The following is a 23,370-nucleotide window of genomic DNA, read 5'->3' as shown; positions in this document are numbered from 1 at the left end:
AGCACGATTGGTTGGAATGGCTGTCAGTCACAGCAGGTTCAGCGTGGTTTTTGTGAGGAAGCGTCACACCGCAGCCCCGCCCCCCTGCGCGTCACTAACACGGGCCGGATTGGCGCGGAATTTGTTTGTTGGGCTTCGCGCCTTTTCCTGACAGGATTGTGGGCTCCGGTCTCAGCGCTCTGTCCGCTTGTCTGTCTGTCCGCTTGTCTGTCTGTCCGCTTGTCTGCTCCCTCCCCCCGGCCCGGTGCGACCCATTCCCGTCTGAGCTGACCCGGTACCTGAGCCCCAGCGGCACCATGCATGTCATTAAGCGAGGTGAGTGCCCCAGGGTAATAACCCTTCTGTTCTGCCCCCCCGGCCCCTTCTGTTCTGCCCCCAGTCCTGCCCAGTCCCTGTGCCACACTCTATGCCAGTGCCCAGTTTTTCCCTTTCCTTCTGTCACTGTACTTACCCCCATACACTCTGCCTGTTTATTTACCCTCTTCTACTCTGTCCCCCTCCCCTTATATAGCCCCCCCTGCGCCCCCCTCCCCTTATATAGCCCCCCCCGCGTCCCCCTCCCCTTATATAGCCCCCCGCGTCCCCCTCCCCTTATATAGCCCCCCCGCGCCCCCCTCCCCTTATAATAGGCGCCCCCGCGTCCCCCCTCCCCTTATATAGCCCCCCCGCGTCCCCCTCCCCCTTATATAGCCCCCCCGGCGCCCCCCTCCCTTATATAGCCCCCCCGCGTCCCCCTCCCTTATATAGCCCCCCTGCGCCCCCCTCCCCTTATATAGCCCCCCCCGCGTCCCCCTCCCCTTATATATGCCCCCCGCGTCCCCCCTCCCCTTATATAGCCCCCCCCGCGCCCCCTCCCCTTATATAGGCGCCCCCGCGTCCCCCCTCCCCTTATATAGCCCCCCGCCGCGTCCCCCTCCCGCTTATATAGCCCCCCGCGCCCCCCCTCCCCTTATATAGCCCCCCCGCGTCCCCCTCCCCTTATATAGCCCCCCCCTGCGTCCCCTCCCCTTATATAGGCCCTCCCCGCGTCCCCCTCCCCTTATATAGCCCCCCTGCGCCCCCTCCCCTTATATAGCCCCCCCGCGTCCCCCTCCCCTTATATAGCCCCCGGCGCCCCCTCCCCTTTATCAGCCCCCCGCGTCCCCCTCCCTTATATAGCCCCCCGCGCCCCCTCCCCTTATATAGCCCCCCCGCGCCCCCCTCCCCTTATATAGCCCCCCCGCGTCCCCCCTCCCCCTTATATAGCCCCCCCGCGCCCCTCCCCTTATATAGCCCCCGCGCCCCCTCCCCTTATATAGCCCCCCGGCGCCCCCCTCCCCTTATATAGCCCCCCCGGCGCCCCCCTCCCCTTATATAGCCCCCCGCGCCCCCCTCCCCTTATATAGCCCCCCGCGTCCCCCTCCCCTTATATAGCCCCCCCCGCGTCCCCCTCCCCTTATATAGCCCCCCGCGTCCGCCCTCCCCTTATATAGCCCCCGCGTCCCCCTCCCCTTATATAGCCCCCCGCGTCCCCCTCCCTTATATAGCCCCCCGCGTCCCCCTCCCCTTATATAGCCCCCCCGCGTCCCCCCCAAGCCCCCGTCCCCCTCCCCTTATATAGCCCCCCCGCGTCCCCTCCCCTTATATAGCCCCCCCGCGTCCCCCTCCCCTTATATAGGCGCCCCCGCGTCCCCCTCCCCTTATATAGGCCCCCCGCGTCCCCTCCCCTTATATAGGCCCCCCGCGTCCCCCCTCCCCTTATATAGCCCCCCCGCGTTCCCCTCCCCTTATATAGGCCCCCCGCGCCCCCCTCCCCTTATATAGGCCCCCCGCGTCCCCCTCCCCTTATATAGGCGCCCCCGCGTCCCCCTCCCCTTATATAGGCGCCCCCGCGTCCCCCTCCCCTTATATAGGCGCCCCCGCGTCCCCCTCCCCTTATATAGGCGCCCCCGCGTCCCCCTCCCCTTATATAGGCGCCCCCGCGCCCCCCTCCCCTTATATAGGCGTCCCCCTCCCCTTATATAGGCGCCCCCGCGCCCCCCTCCCCTTATATAGGCGTCCCCCTCCCCTTATATAGGCCCCCCGCGCCCCCCTCCCCTTATATAGGCGCCCCCGCGTCCCCCTCCCCTTATATAGGCCCCCCGCGCCCCCCTCCCCTTATATAGGCCCCCCGCGCCCCCCTCCCCTTATATAGGCCCCCCGCGCCCCCCTCCCCTTATATAGGCGCCCCCACGCCCCCCGTCAGCTGATTCTTCTAAACTGGGCCCTGTGCCCTACCCTCCTCCTCACTGTGCCCCAGGTAGCCTTGCCCCCCCCCCCCCCCCCCATTCTCACTTGGTTCATTCTAGCCCCCCCCTTCCCTTTGTGCCATTCCATTCATCCAGCTCCCCATTTGCCCCCTGGGTGCCGGTATATCCGTACTGTGCCCCCACCCTCTCCCTCCCACACAGTCTCCAGTTTTTATTCTATTAGACATTTAGCTGCTTACAGGTTGCAGGGAGTGGCCGGTACATAAGGGAAACTATTACCCAATCAGTACTGAGCAGAATTCTGACTGTAGGGCATGTTACTGGGAGGGGTTGGGTGCTGCAGTATGGGGGGTATATGGGAAGGGTTGGGTGCTACAGGATGGGTGCTATATGGGTAGGGATGGGTGCTATATGGGTAGGGATGGGTGCTATATGGGAAGGGTTGGGTGCTACAGGATGGGTGCTATATGGGAAGGGTTGGGTGCTACAGGATGGGTGCTATACGGGAAGGGATGGGTGCTGCAGGGTCGGAGTTGTATAGGAGGGGTTGGGTGCTGCAGAATGGGGGTGCTATATTGGAGTGGTTGGGTGCTGCAGGATGGGGGGGGGGGGGGTACCGGGGAAGGATTGGGTGCTGCAGAAGGAGGTGGAGGGGTGAGTAGTGGAAAATGAAGTTATTGGGTAGTGAGGTGTAATTGCCTATAATTAACCAGAACTGTTTATACACTCTTAACTAAAGTAACCATTACCGCACCCATTATCCTTGTACTGATGTAGCCAGTGTGCTGGCACTTGCTATTATGATTGTGCTGGGCCTGCTGAGTGCCGCTCTTACTCTGCCAGTGTGGTACCCGCCGGTTACCCAGGCATTCCTTTCTGCTGAGCCCCTTGGGAGGCAGTTTTTCCTGCAGTCTCATTGGGTTACAGTCGGCCGAGACACTGGGGCAGTGGTTCTCAACCTTCCTAATGCCGCAACACTTTAATACAGTTCCTCATGTTGTGGTGTCCCCCAACCATAGAGGAGCGGGGTGTCGGTTCCTAAGACCATCGGAAATATGTGTCTTAGGCCTTGATAACAGTATTCACAAAATGGCGCCGTCCTTCTGGCCGTGACTGTTGGGGAAAATTAAACCATTTTTATAGAGCAAAATAAAGTTTATTTTGCCCAACTAATATGAAAGAAATACATTTGGAGTTATTTCTTAGGGTGACAGGTCCCCTTTCACGAAACTACAAACATTCCTTAAACCTAAAGTTTAACCAAAAGACGAAAAAATAAAAATAAGGTTCTAAAAATGCTCATCTGGGCTTCCCTCTAGTGAAACTACTACTCTCTGCTCAGTATAATTCTTGTGCGTAAATCCAAGCGGCATTACTGATGTGAGAAACTGTTTTATCCCACAGATGGGAGGCAGGAGCGCGTCATGTTCGACAAGATCACGTCACGGATCCAGAAGTTGTGCTACGGGCTGAACTTGGAGTTTGTCGACCCAGTAAGTACTTGTTCTGAACAAGATCCTGTATTAAAGGAACAGTAACAGCAAGAAATGAAAGTAATTAAAATAAAATATACTGTTGCCCTACACTGGTACAGCTGGGGTGTTTGCTACAGAAACCCTACTATAGTTTATATAAATACCCCGCTGTGTAGCCCCGGGGGCAGCCATTCCTGCACTGGTACAGCTGGGGTGTTTGCTACAGAAACCCTACTATAGTTTATATAAATACCCCGCTGTGTAGCCCCGGGGGCAGCCATTCCTGCACCGGTACAGCTGGGGTGTTTGCTACAGAAACCCTACTATAGTTTATATAAATACCCCGCTGTGTAGCCCCGGGGGCAGCCATTCCTGCACTGGTACAGCTGGGGTGTTTGCTACAGAAACCCTACTATAGTTTATATAAATACCCCGCTGTGTAGCCCCGGGGGCAGCCATTCCTGCACTGGTACAGCTGGGGTGTTTGCTACAGAAACCCTACTATAGTTTATATAAATACCCGCTGTGTAGCCTCAGGGGCAGCTGGGGTGTTTGCTACAGAAACCCTACTATAGTTTATATAAATACCCGCTGTGTAGCCCCGGGGGCAGCCATTCCTGCACCGGTACAGCTGGGGTGTTTGCTACAGAAACCCTACTATAGTTTATATAAATACCCCGCTGTGTAGCCCCGGGGGCAGCCATTCCTGCACCGGTACAGCTGGGGTGTTTGCTACAGAAACCCTACTATAGTTTATATAAATACCCCGCTGTGTAGCCCCGGGGGCAGCCGTTCCTGCACTGGTACAGCTGGGGTGTTTGCTACAGAAACCCTACTATAGTTTATATAAATACCCCGCTGTGTAGCCCCGGGGGCAGCCATTCCTGCACCGGTACAGCTGGGGTGTTTGCTACAGAAACCCTACTATAGTTTATATAAATACCCCGCTGTGTAGCCCCGGGGGCAGCCATTCCTGCACTGGTACAGCTGGGGTGTTTGCTACAGAAACCCTACTATAGTTTATATAAATACCCCGCTGTGTAGCCCCGGGGGCAGCCGTTCCTGCACTGGTACAGCTGGGGTGTTTGCTACAGAAACCCTACTATAGTTTATATAAATACCCCGCTGTGTAGCCCCGGGGGCAGCCGTTCCTGCACTGGTACAGCTGGGGTGTTTGCTACAGAAACCCTACTATAGTTTATATAAATACCCCGCTGTGTAGCCCCGGGGGCAGCCATTCCTGCACTGGTACAGCTGGGGTGTTTGCTACAGAAACCCTACTATAGTTTATATAAATACCCCGCTGTGTAGCCCCGGGGGCAGCCATTCCTGCACTGGTACAGCTGGGGTGTTTGCTACAGAAACCCTACTATAGTTTATATAAATACCCCGCTGTGTAGCCCCGGGGGCAGCCATTCCTGCACCGGTACAGCTGGGGTGTTTGCTACAGAAACCCTACTATAGTTTATATAAATACCCCGCTGTGTAGCCTCAGGGGCAGCTGGGGTGTTTGCTACAGAAACCCTACTATAGTTTATATAAATACCCCGCTGTGTAGTCCCGGGGGCAGCCATTCCTGCACCGGTGCAGCTGGGGTGTTTGCTACAGAAACCCTACTATAGTTGATATAAATTACCCCGCTGTGTAGCCCCGGGGGCAGCCATTCCTGCACTGGTACAGCTGGGGTGTTTGCTACAGAAACCCTACTATAGTTTATATAAATACCCCGCTGTGTAGCCCCGGGGGGACATTTAATCTCTGAGCTTCATATCTGAAAAACCTTCCTTTGTTTTCCAGGCCCAAATCACTATGAAAGTCATTCAGGGGCTTTATAATGGGGTCACAACTATAGAACTGGACACATTAGCAGCGGAGACAGCAGCCACCCTGACCACAAAGCACCCAGATTATGCCATTCTGGCTGCCCGGATAGCCGTCTCTAACTTGCACAAGGAAACCAAGAAAATATTTAGCGGTAAGTATGCGCTGCCCTATGTTTCACCTTTAAGCTCATTTCTAGTATTTTATAGAATGGCCTATTCTAAGCAACTTTTCAGTTGGTCCTTCTTGGCTTATTGGATTAAAAGAATACAGTCATGCTTGTTACAAACCCATCCGTTAATAGAGCTTCTCCCGCAGAATCCTGCATTGTAACCTGTTTTTCCCATGGGGCTAGCCATATTCTTCATTTCCCAGGGTGCCGCAGCCATGTGACCTGTGTTGTGTTAAACTTCAGTATCACTTTACTGCTGCGCTGCAAGTTGGAGTGATATCCCCCCCCCTCACCCCCAGCAGCCGATCAGCAGAACAATGGGAAGGGAGCAAGATAGCAGCTCCCAGTAGGTATCAGAATAGCACTCAATAGTAAAAAAAAAAAAAAACAAGTCCGGCTTGGGACTCCTCCAGTTACATGGGAGTAGCACTCAATAGTAAGACAGTATACCTTTAAGCCTGTTGGTTCTGTATTTTTTATTCTGTGCCTTTTTGCTTTTTGTAGATGTGATGGAAGATCTGTATAACTACGTGAATCCTCTCAATGGCAAACACTCTCCCATGGTCTCCAAGGAAACCCTTGACCTTGTGCTGGCAAATAAAGACGTGAGTGAGACTGATGGGGCTTTGATGCACCTTTAACATTCGATTTAAAGCCGCAGGTTATGTGAAAAATACAAACCTTGGGTTTATTTTACTTTACCTCAAAAGGAATACTTTCTAAGTTCTCTTAGATACGTAGTGAGTATGTAATGTGTATAAATAATACACTTTAACAAATACTTAGCATTTCTCACCCCAAACTTAACTCTTGTGTTCACTTGTGCTTCCTCCAACACTACGTTTTTTTTTCACCAGCGTCTCAACTCCTCTATTATTTATGACCGTGACTTCTCCTACAACTTCTTTGGATTTAAGGTAAATAAATCTAAATTAAAATTCCTGACTCCAAGATGGGTATCGGACCAGTCCCTTGACCAACTTGTACTAAGAGCCATCGGCCATAACCCTGTATTCCCTCACTTGCTAAAAAGCCACCCAACCCCTACTTGTACCTATCTAATGTATCTGCCAGTACCACTGATTCAGGGGGGGATCCCACAACTTCCCAGCCCCCCCTGTAACTCCCCTTCCTTGTATTTATCTAATGTATCTGCCAGTACCACTGATTCAGGGGGGGGGGGGATCCCACAACTTCCCAGCCCCCCTGTAACTCCCCTTCCTTGTATTTATCTAATGTATCTGCCAGTACCACTGATTCGGGGGGGGGGATCCCACAACTTCCCAGCCCCCCCTGTAACTCCCCTTCCTTGTACCTATCTAATGTATCTGCCAGTACCACTGATTCGGGGGGGGATCCCACAACTTCCCAGCTCCCCTGTAACTCCCCTTCCTTGTACCTATCTAATGTATCTGCCAGTACCACTGATTCGGGGGGGGGGATCCCACAACTTCCCAGCTTCCCCTGTAACTCCCCTTCCTTGTACCTAAATTATGTATCTGCCCTCATGTTAGTACCTACTGGTAAATAAAGAATTGGAGAGATTATTATATTATCCTCCTATATATTCATAGTTATCATATCTCCCTTTAAACGCCTGTTCTCCAGTGCTAACAACTGACTCGTGTTCAGTTGAGATCCCAGAGTCCCAGCTGCTTTTTTCAATAGCTGGAAAACAAGCGGTGGAACATTATTTTTCTAGGGCCAGAATGATTGCAGGCAGGCTAAACATATCTTGAAAGCTATATCTATCTGAAGCATCTTTAGCTCTTCTGACCAGTTGGGGATGGGGAAGACTGTAACTGCCCTGACAACTGACAGATTGTGTTTTTGTACTAATGTTTATTATACCTAAACAATTTTATTCTCTCCTAGACGCTGGAACGATCTTACTTATTAAAAATTGATGGAAAAGGTAAACATTGGGCTTGTATGGGAATGTTAATCTTATTTATGGGAACTATGGAGGACTGAAAGCTTTATTATGCAACAGAACAAGGTTTTAAATGCTGAATCTCTAAAGGAAGGTGGGGGAGCTGAACACTATGGCACAAAGGGGGCAGTGAGGATTATTCATTATTTAAGAATTGCATGTTTAATAACTTATATACCGATAAAGCCAGAGTAGGGACTTCAGTGTAGTGAGAGACGTGTATTGGGAAGATGAAATGACTGGCTTCTCTTCTCCCCACAGTGGCAGAGCGCCCACAGCACATGCTGATGAGGGTATCCGTTGGCATACATAAAACAGACATTGACGCCGCTATCGAAACCTACAATCTGTTGTCTGAAAAATGGTTCACGCACGCTTCTCCCACACTGTTCAATGCTGGTACCAACCGTCCACAGCTGTCCAGGTATGTAGGTGTCCTTACTTAAGGTGGCCATATATGGGCCGATTTTAGCTGCCGATTTGGGTCCTATAGACTGGTCTGCTGATCTGCCTGTCTGTGGCCACTAACGACGGACAACATCTCAATCGGACAAGTTTGATTTTTATGTCTGATAGGGGACCGCATTGGCTTGTTGATGCGGCCCCCAAACCGATGGTGCCTATGGCCGCCATTTTAATTTGATCCTATCCCAGTAGCCAGATATTGCCCACCAAGTAGGTTGGCATATCGGGAGAAGGTCCGCTCGCTATGGCCACCTTACGACAGAGTTTGTAACAGGGCTGGAACTAGGGGTAGGCAGAAGAGGCAGCTGCCTAGGGTGCAACGATTGAGGGGCGCCAGGCAGGAGCCTCTTCTGCCTACCCCTAGTGCTACTTTTCCTCCGCCGCTTGTCATTAGCGGCGGAGGCAATGACCGATCTAATCGCCCCGCCCCCCTGCACCCGCCTCCTGTGCTTTGGCGCGCATGCGCTGTTCGGGAGGGGAGGTGGGCGGAGTTGGCCGAACCGGGTTGCCTAGGGCGCCCGGTCGGCTTGGCCCGCCCCTGGTTTTGTAATATAACCAAAGATGTAATGTATGTATTCCAAAATGAAAATCTAGAAAAAAATCCAACGGTTCGAGTACTGACTGTACTCTTCAGGGGCAAACCAAAAGACCATACAAACCCACCCCCCTACATATACCCCTCCACTGAAAAAGGGCGCAAAAACTAGTGATTGTATCCACAGTAACCTGTGTAAACTGTGCAGAGAACAGATCAAAGTAAAAAAATAAAAGTTAGAAAATAAAAGACCACAAAATACACACTAAGGACAGTGTCACCACCTAACATAAAGGGATAAGGTGTTGCAAAAGGCAAAAGAAGTGAGTACGGAACATAACAAGGGTAGCTGACAGTAGTGCTGGGCGGTATGACCAAAAATTTATATCACGGTATTTTTCAAAATTATATCGGTATCACGGTATTTGACGGTATTTTTTTTTCCCCATGCATGATTAGGTGACCACCCCAAACACCCGCCACCCGCACCCCCCCCGCCACCCCAAACACCCCCCCATCCGCACACACCCCCCCACCCCACCCCAAACACCCCCCCATCCGCACACACCCACCCCACCCCAAACACCCCCCCATCCCCTTCACATAAATATAACCCCCCACCCCACCCCATCCCACCCCCCCAAACACAACCCCATCCCCTTCACATAAGTATAACCCACCCACCCCAAACACCCCCCCATCCCCTTCACATAAATATAACCCCCCATCCCCTTCACATAAATATAACCCCCCACCCCACCCCCCCCCAAACACAACCCCATCCCCTTCACATAAAATATAATTACTGGCCAGGCACCCCCCGACAGCTCACATTGGTATCCGACTCTGCGTCCTAGCGATGGCGCTTTTGTAGAGTGTGCGCGCTGACGTCACGTGCGCACCCGGAAGTATTCAGCACACCGGTATGGGGGTATGTAGAAAATTCATATCGGTTTAAAAAAAAAAAAACGGTGATCGGTTTTTACCGGTATACCGCCCAGCACTAGCTGACAGTGGAATCTGTTGGCGCTGACTCGCGCTGAAACAAGGGAGGGAACAAAGTGGTATGTCGGGAAAAAGCACAGAGGCATAAATGGAGCTATATTACTAAGCAGCTACCTGGGTGATCACAGCAGGACCGAGCACCATAGACCCAAGGCCAGCCGCAGCGGCAGTTAGGGAGCGTCATCACAAGGTGCCTATTGTGTTGCCGTTGCCATGGCGACAGCGGAACGAAAAAGGGCAGCTAAACAAACCAGCGGTTTCCATAAGGCACATATACAGTGTATTGAAAAGATACTCTAAGTAGGTCCAATCGTACAAATAAGCAAATTGGACGGGAGGGAAAGGCCAGCACAATAGCGCTAAAAGTAGGAGTCAAAGTTAAAAGTTGATAAATCTGAGACTCCAAGCTAATAACTCAAAAAAAAAAATATATTAAAAAAAATCATGCACCAATAAGGATGCTGTAAAGTTGTCAAATTGCCATAGGCACCCAATGTATTATAGCGATTATTAAAGGCACCCTTGTGGGCGCTCATAAAACACTGTGGGGTATTGTTGGTACCACTGCGGGCACACATTGTGTTATTACTAGTACCACTGTGGGCACATTCCATCATTGCTGGTATCACTGCGGGCACACATCATCGAGGGCCAGGGCTGCCATCAGAAATCACGGGGCCCCTCACAAAAAAAATTTCTGGGCCCCCCTCCTCCCACACCCCCAATGGCCCCTCCCCCAGTTACCCCTCCTATCAATACAAAAGACATACAGACATTGGTAGCCAGGGCCCCCCTGAAACATTAGTGGCCAGGGGTTACGTTTTGCATTGGTGCCAGGGCAGGTACCCCCTAAATCATTGCTAGCCAGCCCAGGGCCCCCTAAACATTGGTGGTCCTCCCCCAAATTACTCATACTATGGCCTGCTCTCCACTGCTTCCTTCCGCATCCTTCGGCTCCCCCGCAGCGTCCTCCTGTTTCTTCCCAGGCCACCCAAGCATCCTCCTGCTTCCCCTCAGGCCCCTCCAAGCATCCTCCTGCTCCCCCCCAAGTATCCTTCAGCTTCCCCCAGGCCCCCCCCAGCATTCTTCAGCTCCCCCAGGGCCCCCTAAAGTATCCTTCAGCTTCCCCCAGGGCCTGAGCTATGGACACTCCAGTGCGGCCGGGCCCCCTTTAAAGCTAAAAACGCCCGGGCCCGGGACGATCGTACCCCCTGTGCCCCCCTGATGGCGGCCCTGTTGAGGGCACACATTACACCTCATCAGGCACTCATTCCACCACTGCGGGTGTCGTGCTCACCACTTAGGGCTTTAGTCACATCCATAGGACCACACCTCTGCGGCTGTCTTGCGCGCCACTTAGGGTGCTAATGTCATCTGGACGGACAATTTTCTGCACGAGTTCATGTGCCACAGAAGGTGCTAAATGCATTCTCTGCTCTAATCCAAACACCACGGTAGGTGCTGTCTTCAATAGCTGAGGGTGCCAATAGCTACTCTACAAGTGCCATTACACCCACCACAGGTAACAGTTTGCACCCCTAAGGTGCTGCTGACAATATATAATACAAAGGGTGACCGTCAAGAAGCAAATCAGGTCTATAATTTATTAATCTTTCATTTTTCATTTTCACCTTTTTTAATTTTTATTTTTAATGTTCTAGCCTACCACCACAGTATGCATGCCAGAAAAATGCAATAATAATGAAAAAATGAGAAAATGAAGAGAAAAATGAAAAAATAAAGTAATAAAAAATAGACTAAAAAACATTCGTTGCTGTCATTTGTTCGAGGGGGATACAGCTCCATTAAATTTAAGGTAGTGTGCATAGTCTATTCCCAAGCTAAAAGATCGGACCACAGGTAAAGTCACTATTCAGAGGCTGCAGCAAAAAATATACATATAGGGATAATGGAAGAACCTGTACTGTGATTAGAAGTGAAAGAACTTGCAGAAATACAGACGTGGTGTTGGGGAAACTGGACAGGAAAGCGTGAAAACAATAACTAAGAGTGTTAATGGACATAAAAGTAAAACAGAGAAAGAGACCTAACAGCGTAAAGACCAGGAGAAATGATAAATGCCCTATCAGCAAGTCATCATCACATCAACAAAAAATATATAAAGAGAGCCATTACGTAAATATTAGGTACACAAGACAGAATACATATTCAGTATTTTGAAATACAAAGAAATGGAAAAATAAATGTAACAAGTTAATAAATGCAGAAACTACTGCAGTATGATATAACAGGATTACATGAGATAGATGTAGCCACCAGAGAACCCGCAAAAAGATAAATATAAGTGAAGCTCAATATTAGGGGTACTTAGGCCACGGGGGTAGACTGTATCAAGTCTGTAGATCCATCATATGAAAATGGACAGAGGAAGAATTTCCTTAAGTCCACGAGGGTTAACAGTATCCAGTCTGTAGATCCATAGAGATTCCAATTTTAGCAAATCCAGATCCCTATTGCCACCCCTTCTTGGAACTGGAATGTGGTCAATCAACATGTGTCTAAATTGAGGTAAAGAATGTTTAGCAGTCAAAAGATGTTTAGCAATGGGTTGATCAGCTTTACCAGAGGCCAACGGTGACTGTTCATCCTATCCCGATAGGGTGTGTGCGGCTCTCTGTCCGTATAGTTCCTAATTTTTGCCAGCACCCAAGGCATTTGAACCTAAATAGGGTGTGCTCCACTCTTCCGTGTGTGTGTGTGTAATATATATATGTATATATATGTATGTGTGTATATATATATATATATATATATATATATATATATATATATATATATATGTATATATATATGTATATATGTATATGTGTATATATATATGTATATATGTATATGTGTATATATATATGTATATGTATACGTATATATATATATATATATATATATATATATATATATATATATATATATATATATATATATATATATATATATATATATATATTATATAATATCCTTGTAGACTTTTGCCTCTTTTGTGTTGCCGAATGTCATCTGCATTGTTATTGGATGCATTAGCTGGAAACATTGTTAGGTTTGAATGATCAGTTAGAAGCTGGAACTATATTTGGATTCATCCAAAGCCTGCCTATAGGGATGTAGGTGAGCTTTACACATTGCCACTCACACCAATTGAATGTTTCTTCCTGTCCCTGTAATTGCCGACTTGAATGTCCTTTTCTATCTTTTCTAAAAGCTGTTTCCTGCTCTGTATGAAAGACGACAGCATCGAAGGGATTTATGACACGCTGAAGCAGTGCGCTCTGATCTCAAAGTCTGCTGGGGGTATTGGTGTTGCAGTCAGCTGTATCCGAGCCACTGGCAGTTACATTGCTGGGGTAAGTTTCTTCTGTTCTACATATCCGCAATCATAAGGGTCGGTACTTAGAGTATCTTTAAAAATAATTGATATATATATATATATATATTGCAAACTTCATCTGAGCACAGCTTACTATTTTCAGTTTTTAGTGGTTTCTGAGATTTGCAGATTTAGCCTTTTTTTTTACAGTCTTAGTCTTACAGTGGTATAGGCAAGCACTTAAGGATTAAGCATTTAGGTTTCAAAGTTGTCTGTACTACAGAATGTCATGGAAACCAGTGCATATCCTTGGAAGTTCTTTAGGATGAAGACACACAGAGCTACTAGTAGCAGCTACTTGTCACGGCTACAAAAATAGACAATACTTATCATTTAATGGTAATTGTCTGTACGTGTGTTTAGCAGAGCCAGTTCTCAGTATTGTCTATGGCAGGGGATATTCTGGGGTTTAGTAGCCGTGACAAGTAGCTGCTACTAAGTAGCTCTGTGTCTCTTTACCCTTAGGGTGAAGACACATCTAGCTACTAGTAGCAGCTACTTTTTCACAGCTACTGAACCCCAGAAAATCCCCTGCCATAGACAATACTGAGAACTGGCTCTGCTAAACACATGTAGAGACAATTATCAGTAAAAGATCACCATTGTCTATTTTAGTAACCATCACAAGTAGCTGCTACTAGTAGCTCCATGTGTCTTTAACATTAAGCATTCCCTGTTGGTGTATTAAATACAATAAGAGACCAAAAATTACTTCTAAATGAGTAAAAAATGTCTTTACATTTATTTCAATAGATTAAAAACATAAAAAAACCCTTACATGCAATGCCTGCTGGTGTCTTTAAACCTTTTGTATATAGAGGAAAACCCTATCATAGCACCCACTGTGCCTGATTCTGCAAAGATCTGGAAGGGAAGGTTGGTGTAACTGTCCTTCCTATATTCTTTAGACAAATGGCAACTCGAATGGCCTTGTACCGATGCTGAGAGTGTACAACAACACTGCGCGATATGTGGATCAAGGAGGCAACAAGGTTGGTACTGGTGGGTTGGAGGCATTAAAGTTGGTTCTTCTGTGAATGGGATCTCCAGTAAAAAAAAAAAAAAAATAAGGACATTAAATTAGGGCTGATTTCTCACACTCTCACACTGACTCGTGTCTCACCCCAGAGGCCTGGTGCATTTGCCATTTACCTGGAGCCGTGGCACTACGATGTCTTTGAATTCCTGGACCTAAAAAAGAACACTGGAAAGGAGGAGCAGAGAGCCAGGGATCTGTTCTATGCCATGTGGATACCAGATCTCTTTATGAAACGTGTAGAGAATAATCTGGTAAGGGAATACCTTTATATGCATTTAAATTGTGCTTCATATTTGCAGTGACATGGCTTCCCCAGTCAGTGAGCAGTAACGGGGCTGCATAGAATGCACTGAGCATTTAATAACACTGGGCTAAGGATTATACTATCATGGTGCCAGGGTCAGTGACCCCCACAGCCTGATGTTGGAGAGGTTCTGAGCAAACAGCCATCAATAATTATCCTCTTAAGGGCAAGAAATAAAACTGCATACCATTTTGTCTTTCAGGATTGGTCGTTAATGTGTCCTCATGAATGTCCTGGCTTGGAAGAAGTGTGGGGAGACAAGTTTGAAGAGCTCTATGAAAGGTACAATTCTATTCCTCATCTGTGCGCTGATTAGTTTTTGAACCATCGTCCCATAGTTGTTTAGAATGTGTGCCTAAATAGCTCTACATATAGATATGCACACAATAAACAAATATGGGCTCACAGTCTATAAATCAGTTTGTACCGGCAGTTAAAGGGGAGGGGGAGTGTTAGTAATTGTTGTTAGTAAGAAATTACCTTTTTTGCTGAAATGATTGGTGTAGGCAGTGGGATTATTTTTCTTTCTCTGAATCCTTTATGAATTAAGAGGTGTATATTATTTTCTGCCTTAAATGTTAGTGATTGGCTTATTGCAAAATGTAATTGGTGTAAAATCCCTTACGCTGTTTTGGCTTCCACAGATATGAGCAGGAAGGACGAGCCCGTAAGGTGGTGAAGGCCCAGCAGCTGTGGTACGCCATTATAGAGTCGCAGACGGAGACTGGCACTCCCTACATGCTGTACAAGGATGCCTGTAACCGCAAGAGCAATCAGCAGAACCTGGGCACCATTAAGTGCAGTAACCTGTGCACAGAGATCGTGGAGTACACCAGTGACGACGAGGTAATGGCAGCGTATGGCTTTCTGGGCTATCAAACTTTTTCTTCCCATTTACATTCGGTAGAATGGAGAATAAGATGCTCAATAAAGATGCCTTTAAAAGAGAAACTATTGCTGAAAACATGTGATAGTGTTTAGTTTTAATCTGCTAAAGGTTTTGGCATATAAATTGCCAGCCTAGAAACCAAATTCAAATTTAGATACATATTGTATCTTGTGTATTTATATCGCCATGAAAACCAATCGGGAGCATATGTTTTGGTTTTAAAATAGCGTAACAAAATAGCGTGATTTCCTCGGCTTTTCAGTTACTTTTTGGCAATGTACATTGTGTCCCACTCCAGTGCTTCGTGCCTCTTTAGCCACTCCTTTGTGTCTCCTAAAGCACTTAGAATTTGCCCCTTCTGACTACCCATATCTACACAAGCATGAAAGTTCCTAGGTGGTGGCCAGTAAGGGCTATGATTGGCTATTGAGTAGCCCCTATGTGGACAGGCAAACAGAAGGTTCTGTTTGGCAGTACATCTGGTTTTCATGCAACCAAAACTTGTCTCCAAGACTTGAATTCAAAAATAAGCCCCTGCTTTGAGGCCACTGGGAGCAACATCCTGGGGGTTGGGGAGCAACATGTTGCCACTGGTTGGGGATCACTGGGTTAAACCTGTTGTCAGCCTGTGTTTCTCACCCCAAAGGAAAGCCACTCTGCCATTAAGCTGAGTAGGTGGGTTTAGTGTTGGAGTATTAAAGACAAACAGTTCTCACATTTTTCTTTTGTAGCTGCAGACATTTGACCAGCTTATCAGGTTGGGTATATACTGTATGTTCACAAGAGGCTAAACATTAGATTAACAATTACTTTTTTTTAGTCTCCCTGTTTTTTTTTTATCTTGGTATTTTGTGGTAACACATCTAAACATTATAATCATTGAAGCACTATTTGCTTACCAGAGAGACAGCTAGAATAATAACAATAATTATCTTAGCCTTTAGATTTAGTTAAAGGAGAAAGAAAGGCAGTCACTTGGGGTTGCCAAAATGTTAGGCACCCCCAAGTGACTTGAATCGCATACCTTTTACCCCGGCTGGTGTCCCTGTATGGAGAGACCAGCACCAGCCCGGGGTAGCTGCAGCGCTTCCTCCTTCCTGTAGCGCTGCGCGCGCATGCACAGTAGAGTGAATAGTGGAACTTTAACAGAAGTCTGCTTTTCACTCTACTGCGCATGCACCTGCGTGTAAGTCTTAGCGAAACGCAGGCGGAAGAAGGAAGCCCATCGCTCCAGGTACCCCGGGCTGGTGCTGTTTTCTCCTAACAGGGGCACCAGCCCGGGGTACGAGGTAAGCGATTAGTCACTTGGGGGTGCCTAACATTTTAGCACCCCCAAGTGACTTAGCCTTTCCTTGGAGCGGTTCAGTGGCCCACAATAGATCTCTATCGCGGGTGGCAAACCACTCCGAAATGGCTCTCCGCCGGCATTAATTGAAGTTGCCAGTGGAAAACCCTTTGCATCGCTTTGTCTTCAGAAGTTGCCTACAGGAGGAAACTTGGGGATTACCAAAGCGATCTGAAGGGTTTCCACCAGCGACTTCAATTGTTGCCGGTGGAAATCAAAGTCACTCATAATAGAGATCTATTGTGGCCACTGAACCGCTCTGTGGGTTCATACCCTGAAGTCTTCCTTTTGTCATGCTGAATCTGTAACAGTGTATCTGTCTTCTACACAACATTTCTCCTTTACCTTCCTTGTCTCATTTTCCCTCTCATTATTATCATTCCTCTGCCCCTCCCGTAGGTTGCGGTCTGTAACTTGGCCTCTTTAGCCTTGAACATGTACGTGACTCCAGAGCGCAGCTTTGACTTCAAGAAGTTGGCCGATGTTACCAAAGTCATTGTCCGAAATTTGAACAAAATTATCGAAATAAACTTTTATCCTGTGCCCGAGGTGAGTCTCTTTGTTCCATAAATAAAAAGAAAAGCGAAATTGTGAGCTGTTACAAATAGGGGTGCACCGAGCCCAGTTTTTTGGTTCGGCCAAATCCATATTAAGGGAACGGAATGCAAATCCTAATTAAGATTTGGAAATGTCGGCATGTGCAGTGAAAAATTCTACACTTCCGGGTATATATATTCTGTACAACTTGGCACCTTTCCTTCTCCTTTATATACAGAGAGGTACAGGGAGTCATTTCATATACAAAACTGACCAACCCAGGATCTGAGTTACCGTTTTATATGTAGTAAATGGCAGGATCTGTCTATATATTAGATATGTGCCTCAGAGCACACAATATAGTACAGGTATCCGATCCCTTATCCGGAAACACATCCAGAAAGTGCCAAATTACGGAAAGGCCGTCTCCCATAGACTCCATTTTAATCAATTTTTAATAATAAAACAGTACCTGTACTTGATCCCAACTAAGATATAATTACCCCTTATTGGGGCAGAACAGCCCTATTGGGTTTAATGTTTTATTAATTTTTTAGTAGACTTAAGGTATGGAGATCCAAATTACGTAAAGACCCCTTATCCGGAATACCCTTGTTCCCGAGCATTCTGGATAACGGGTGCTATACCTGTACAACCATTATTTGCACGCACACAAAATAGAAGATATTGCCAGCGCTCGGCTTTAAACTGGGTAAATCCCTTCACATTCTTGTTAATGTACTGTAAAATGTATTTAACCTACATCTGCTTTGATTGATGCGTTTGATTATTTACAATGTATGGAACATTAGTTTAGTGCCATTTGTCCAATTGCCATTTAATTCATATCTGTACGTCGGCTTCCTGCTGCGGCCTGTACTGCTGTGGCATAACTAAGCTGCCCTGTTTAATGTTTCCTTCATTGTTTTGCACCATTTTTATGATTTTTTTATTTTGTGATCAAATCTTTCCTACAGGCCGAATATTCCAACAAGAGGCATCGGCCAATCGGGATTGGAGTGCAGGGCTTGGCAGACGCCTTCATCCTCATGAGATACCCGTTTGAGAGTGAGGAGGCTCAGCTGTTAAACAAGCAAATATTTGAGACCATTTATTACGCTGCGCTGGAATCCAGCTGTGAGCTGGCCAAGGAGCTGGGTCCGTATGATACGTATGAAGGGAGCCCCGTCAGTAAAGGGGTAAGAATGGGGTAAAACTGGAATACAGACCCCACTGCCTGTAACTTGCAGATGTGTATTATGGTTCTGGTTATAGAATTACAGCTGGGTTTGTGTGTATCCATCTTGTCTCTCGCAGATCCTACAGTACGACATGTGGAATGTAACTCCCACAGGTCTCTGGGACTGGGCTGCCTTGAAGGAGAAGATTGCAAAGTGAGTAGTGTCTGTCTGGCTTATAATGCCTTGGTAAAGTGCTTACAGTTAACTTTTAGTATAGAATGGCCACTTCTAAGCAACTTTTCAGTTGGTCTTTATAGTTTTTTTAATTATTTGCCGCCTTCTAACTTTTTGCAGTCACTGACCCCCGCAGCCAAAAAACTGTTAAAATGTTATTGCTACTTTTTTAGTTTTTCTATTCAGCCCCTCCCCTATTCAGCTATCAGTCTTTCATTTAAACCACACCCTGGATGCTAAGGTAACTTGGACCCTAGCAACCAGATACCTGCTGAAACTCCAAACAGGAGAGCTGCTGAACAAAAACTGAAATAAAAAAAAATACAAATAAAAAATGAAGACCAATTGCAAATTCTCGATGTTACTCTTCTACATTATACTAAAAGTTAACTCCAAGGTGAACATCCCCTTTAATGATGACTTCCCCGTCACCATCCTATATAGTATGGGTTTATATATGACATACTCAACAGCCCCTGGATGTTAGTTCAGCAACTAAATGTGTTTCTCTTGACCCATTTCATATGTTTCAGTTAAGCCTGTATGTGTAAGGTACCAACAGAGCCCATAGTTTAGGGCGGGGACCCTCCACTACGACCCGCTGGCTGGATATACCCGCCCCCCCCCCCACTGAATTCTCACCTACCTTCCTCAGTGTGGCTTTTTGCCCCATTGCTTCACAACACCATGTCCCACTGGGTGACACTACTGATGTGTAACGCTGTGCTGTTGTGCGCTGCCCCCCCAGCTGGTGAGGGCGCTGGGGGGGGCTAATAACTGTAGTCCAGCCTCCAACAGTCTGAGGGGTCTGAGTTTGACCCCTGATTTACTGTATAGGGTACCTGCCAGTATATGTGTTATATATCTATCTTCTATTTATCTTCCTGCTCTTCCTGTTGCCTGTTTATCCAATACGTTTTCTCTTTGTTTTGGAATTCACTGTGTAAATTACATTGATTATCTTTGTGTTTACAGTCTGCGAGGTATTCATAGGGCTTAATTGCACCTAAAAGCCCATTATATAATGGATAATTGCCAGTTAGTCTTAAACAAGGTGTTATGGCTTTCTAAGCGTACTCCTCTGGGATTGGTGTGTGTATAACTAGTGTTCCCATGTTAATACTGAAACTCTCCCACCTCCCCAGTGAGTCAGTGTGCTTACTGTCACATTGAAACCCAGCTGCCAGCACTGTTTTACCATGTTAGGCTTTCAAACCTTAAGCCTTGTTAATTCTTTGGTTTTTTTTCCCCTAGATACGGCGTCCGGAACAGTTTGCTTCTGGCTCCAATGCCCACGGCTTCCACTGCACAAATCCTGGGCAATAATGAGTCCATTGAGCCATATACCAGCAATATATACACACGCAGAGTCCTGTCTGGCGAGTTCCAGGTAGGTCTCGGCCTACATACGTCTAATGTTGTTGCATGTAGAGTTGCAACTTTCTATTTTGTATGAAATAGTAAAGTGTGCCTGAGTCTGAGCTTTCAGCCAGCGCTACACATGAACTGCTTTCAGCTAACCTATTGTTTCTCCTACTCCCATGTAACTGGAGGAGTCCCAAGCCGGACTTGGATTTCTTACTATTGAGTGCTATTCTGATACCTACTGGGAGCTGCTATCTTGCTCCCTTCCCATTGTTCTGCTGATCGGCTGCTGAGGGGGGAGGATATCACTCCAACTTGCAGCGCAGCAGTAAAGTGTGACTGAAGTTTATCAGAGCACAGGTCACATGGCTGTGGCACCCTGGGAAATGACCTGGCTTCTGTGAGTAACAGACACTTTATGTACCCTAAAGGCTTGTAACTTTTCTCTTACAGATTGTGAACCCACATTTAATGAAAGACCTGACAGAGCGAGGGCTGTGGAACGAAGAAATGAAAAATCAGATTATTGCCAACAATGGCTCCATACAGGTATGGGTCTGGGCCGCTGCTGGCTGTGGGGCTCATCCCAGTGGAATTGTTTATAGACATTGTAGAGGGGCTATTCTGTATATTCCATTTATTCCTGGCTTGGAACATTCTTGGTCTATGATCCATCTATTATAAGATTGTATGGATAATGTTGAAAAGAATTAAGAATTGGTGATTGTAGGTATCCAGTTGATTCTGGTCCAGCCTACATTTAGGCCAATATAATTGGGCTGAAGTTTTATTTGAAATACTTTAATGCTGTAGAAGCTGCTGAGGCTTTAACTCTTCATGGGACAGAGTCCAGAGTCTGCCCCATTAGTGTCACTGGGATGTGCTTTGTGTCTGTCTCTAACGTTCTATTGTCCCGTCTCCCTAGAATGTCCCAGACATCCCTGCTGATCTGAAAGAGCTGTACAAGACGGTGTGGGAAATATCTCAGAAGACGGTGATTACAATGGCGGCAGACAGAGGAGCGTTCATCGACCAGAGCCAGTCACTGAACATCCATGTCGCAGAGCCAAACTACGGCAAACTCACCAGCATGCACTTCTTTGGCTGGAAGCAGGTAACGAACTTATTCTCCTGTTCAAACCCAACTTACACTCCGTTAGTAGCGACCATATTATGTGGAAATTGATATTGGGTTATTTTACAATAAGTTTTTTTTTTTTAACAAGACTAAAAACCTTCACATCCCCAGGCAACATGTAGCAAGAGAAGCTCATCCCACTAGGTACAAAAGAGCTCTGCTACAGGATAGAACAGAACCTCCCTGTCTTGTATTATGACCCACTAAGTCACCATTTTCAGCAAGTGAGGAAATACAGGGGTAGGGGGGATAACTCTCAGTACAAGTGAGGGAATACAGGGGTATGGGGGATAGCTCTCAGTACAAGTGAGGGAATACAGGGTTATGGGAGATAGCTCTCAGTACAAGTGAGGGAATACAGGGGTAGGGGAGATAGCTCTCAGTACAAGTGAGGGAATACAGGGGTAGGGGGGATAGCTCTCAGTACAAGTGAGGGAATACAGGGGTAGGGGGATAGCTCTCAGTACAAGTGAGGGAATACAGGGGTAGGGGGGATAGCTCTCAGTACAAGTGAGGGAATACAGGGGTAGGGGGGATAGCTCTCAGTACAAGTGAGGGAATACAGGGGTAGGGGAGATAGCTCTCAGTACAAGTGAGGGAATACAGGGGTAGGGGGGATAGCTCTCAGTACAAGTGAGGGAATACAGGGGTAGGGGGGATAGCTCTCAGTACAAGTGAGGGAATACAGGGGTAGGGGGGATAGCTCTCAGTACAAGTGAGGGAATACAGGGTTAGGGGGGATAGCTCTCAGTACAAGTGAGGGAATACAGGGGTAGGGGAGATAGCTCTCAGTACAAGTGAGGGAATACAGGGGTAGGGGAGAGAGCTCTCAGTACAAGTTGCCCCAGGGACTGGTCCGATTGCCATCTTGGAGTCAGGAAGGAATTTTTTCCCCTCTGCAGCAAATTAGAGAGGCTTCAGATGGGGTTTTTTGCCTTCCTCTGGATCAACTAGTAATTAGGCAGGTTATATATTGTCATTATGGTTGAACGTGATGGACGTGTGTCCACCCAACTTACTATGTTACCAGGGCTCAGGCCATAGGACTAAGGTCGATTTTTAGGATTTTAGCCGCCTCCCTAATGTTCCCGTCTCTCATGTACATTGTGGTAGCCACAGGCAGCGCAGTATTTCTCTCCCTATGTATCGGGGATTAACTCTGCAGGGTGACTTTGTGCAATGAGAGAGGCCAGGGTCAGACTGGGCCAATGGTGCACTGGGAAAAAAACCTGGCGGCCCAGCTGTCCTAGACCCAAACCTTGTGTCGCTCCTAAGGTAAGACTAAAGCAGGTGTGCTCAGGGGAGGGGTTTGTGGGGCCCCAATGGGCCCTGTACCCCCCAGTCTGACCCTGGGAGTGGCAGGGGGTTGTGCTGGGTTGAACCTTGGGTGGTGGTTTTGCTGCCTACAGGCTGGAGCATCTCAAGTGCTGCCTTTGGGGCTGAGGGAGAGAAATAGAAATTTAAGTAGAAATATGTCCTTTCATGTCAAGGCAGTAACTCGTGGTAACCAGTCATAGTCATAGTAACATAGTAAGTTAGATTGAAAAAAGACATACGTCCATCACGTTCAACCATAATGCCAGTCAGATTTCAACCTTTTTTTTGTCGGTTTTATTAAGTGTTGAACCTTGAGTGATATTCCTACGAGGTTCAATAGGTATAATAATTGCATGTCTTACAATTAATAGTTTTAGTTTTTCAAAATAAAGATTGTAACTGATTGTAACTGATTTAACTGGCAGAATACTAATCCCTGATTGGGCTGCTTTGTACGTGGGCTGTAACCCATAGAACCCGGTGTTAGTAACTGGGCCCACACTCTGGCTGGTTCTGTGTACATCAAGTCTAACCCCCATATTCTCCCGGCAGGGGCTGAAGACAGGAATGTACTACCTGCGCACGCGGCCGGCTGCCAATCCCATCCAGTTCACACTCAATAAGGAGAAGTTAAAGGAAAAGGAGCTGATATCCAAGGAGACTATGGAGAAGGACAAGGAGGAGAAAGAGAAGAACAAGGCGGCCATGGTTTGCTCGCTGGAGAACAGAGATGAGTGCCTTATGTGCGGCTCTTAGCGCGGGGGGGCCCGGGTGCATCTGAATAGAGACTGGAAATCTTGTGCTTTTTCTCTGGGCCTGTTAGGCACTTCCCTGAGGGTAGCGGTTATTCCTGGACTCTCCGGTGTTTCTAGGCTCCGAGACAGTTACAAGTCTGTGGCACCAACCACATATCTCAGAGATTGATTTGCCGGAGCTTTTGCCTCTTTTTTTCAGAAAAAAATTAAAATGGAAAAAAAAGCAAATACTTTCTAGTTGTGTGGGGGT

General features: G+C 47.3%; 1 protein-coding gene across 2 annotated transcripts; it reads left to right on the top strand.

Annotated features, from left to right (window-relative positions):
- Window positions 1–108: 108 nt before the first annotated feature.
- On the top strand, window positions 109–23,350 carry rrm1 (ribonucleotide reductase M1). 2 transcript variants are annotated; one of them, XM_031895707.1, is made up of 20 exons: window positions 109–178; window positions 211–315; window positions 3,633–3,721; window positions 5,501–5,678; window positions 6,201–6,301; window positions 6,554–6,613; window positions 7,572–7,611; window positions 7,891–8,053; window positions 12,852–12,993; window positions 13,925–14,008; window positions 14,145–14,306; window positions 14,562–14,641; window positions 15,004–15,205; window positions 16,993–17,142; window positions 18,108–18,329; window positions 18,448–18,524; window positions 19,800–19,935; window positions 20,364–20,459; window positions 20,836–21,024; window positions 22,918–23,350. In XM_031895707.1, exons 2-20 carry the CDS (start codon window positions 297–299, stop codon window positions 23,119–23,121), a joined length of 2,394 nt encoding a protein of 797 aa, XP_031751567.1. In that variant the 5' UTR covers window positions 109–178; window positions 211–296; the 3' UTR covers window positions 23,122–23,350.
- The last annotated feature ends 20 nt before the right edge of the window (window positions 23,351–23,370 follow it).

Source organism: Xenopus tropicalis, chromosome 2, assembly GCF_000004195.4.
Source record: "Xenopus tropicalis strain Nigerian chromosome 2, UCB_Xtro_10.0, whole genome shotgun sequence".
NCBI classification, from domain to species: Eukaryota; Metazoa; Chordata; class Amphibia; order Anura; family Pipidae; genus Xenopus; species Xenopus tropicalis.
The sequence above is the reverse complement of the archived record's forward strand: the minus strand, read 5'-3'. Positions and strand labels throughout refer to the sequence as shown.

Bases quoted from the DNA above. Each gene is read 5' to 3' on its own strand.
- rrm1 (XM_031895707.1), top strand. The intron at 8,054-12,851 runs GTATGTAGGTGT...CTTTTCTAAAAG, and splicing joins AACCGTCCACAGCTGTCCAG to CTGTTTCCTGCTCTGTATGA. The intron at 14,307-14,561 runs GTAAGGGAATAC...TTTGTCTTTCAG, and splicing joins AACGTGTAGAGAATAATCTG to GATTGGTCGTTAATGTGTCC.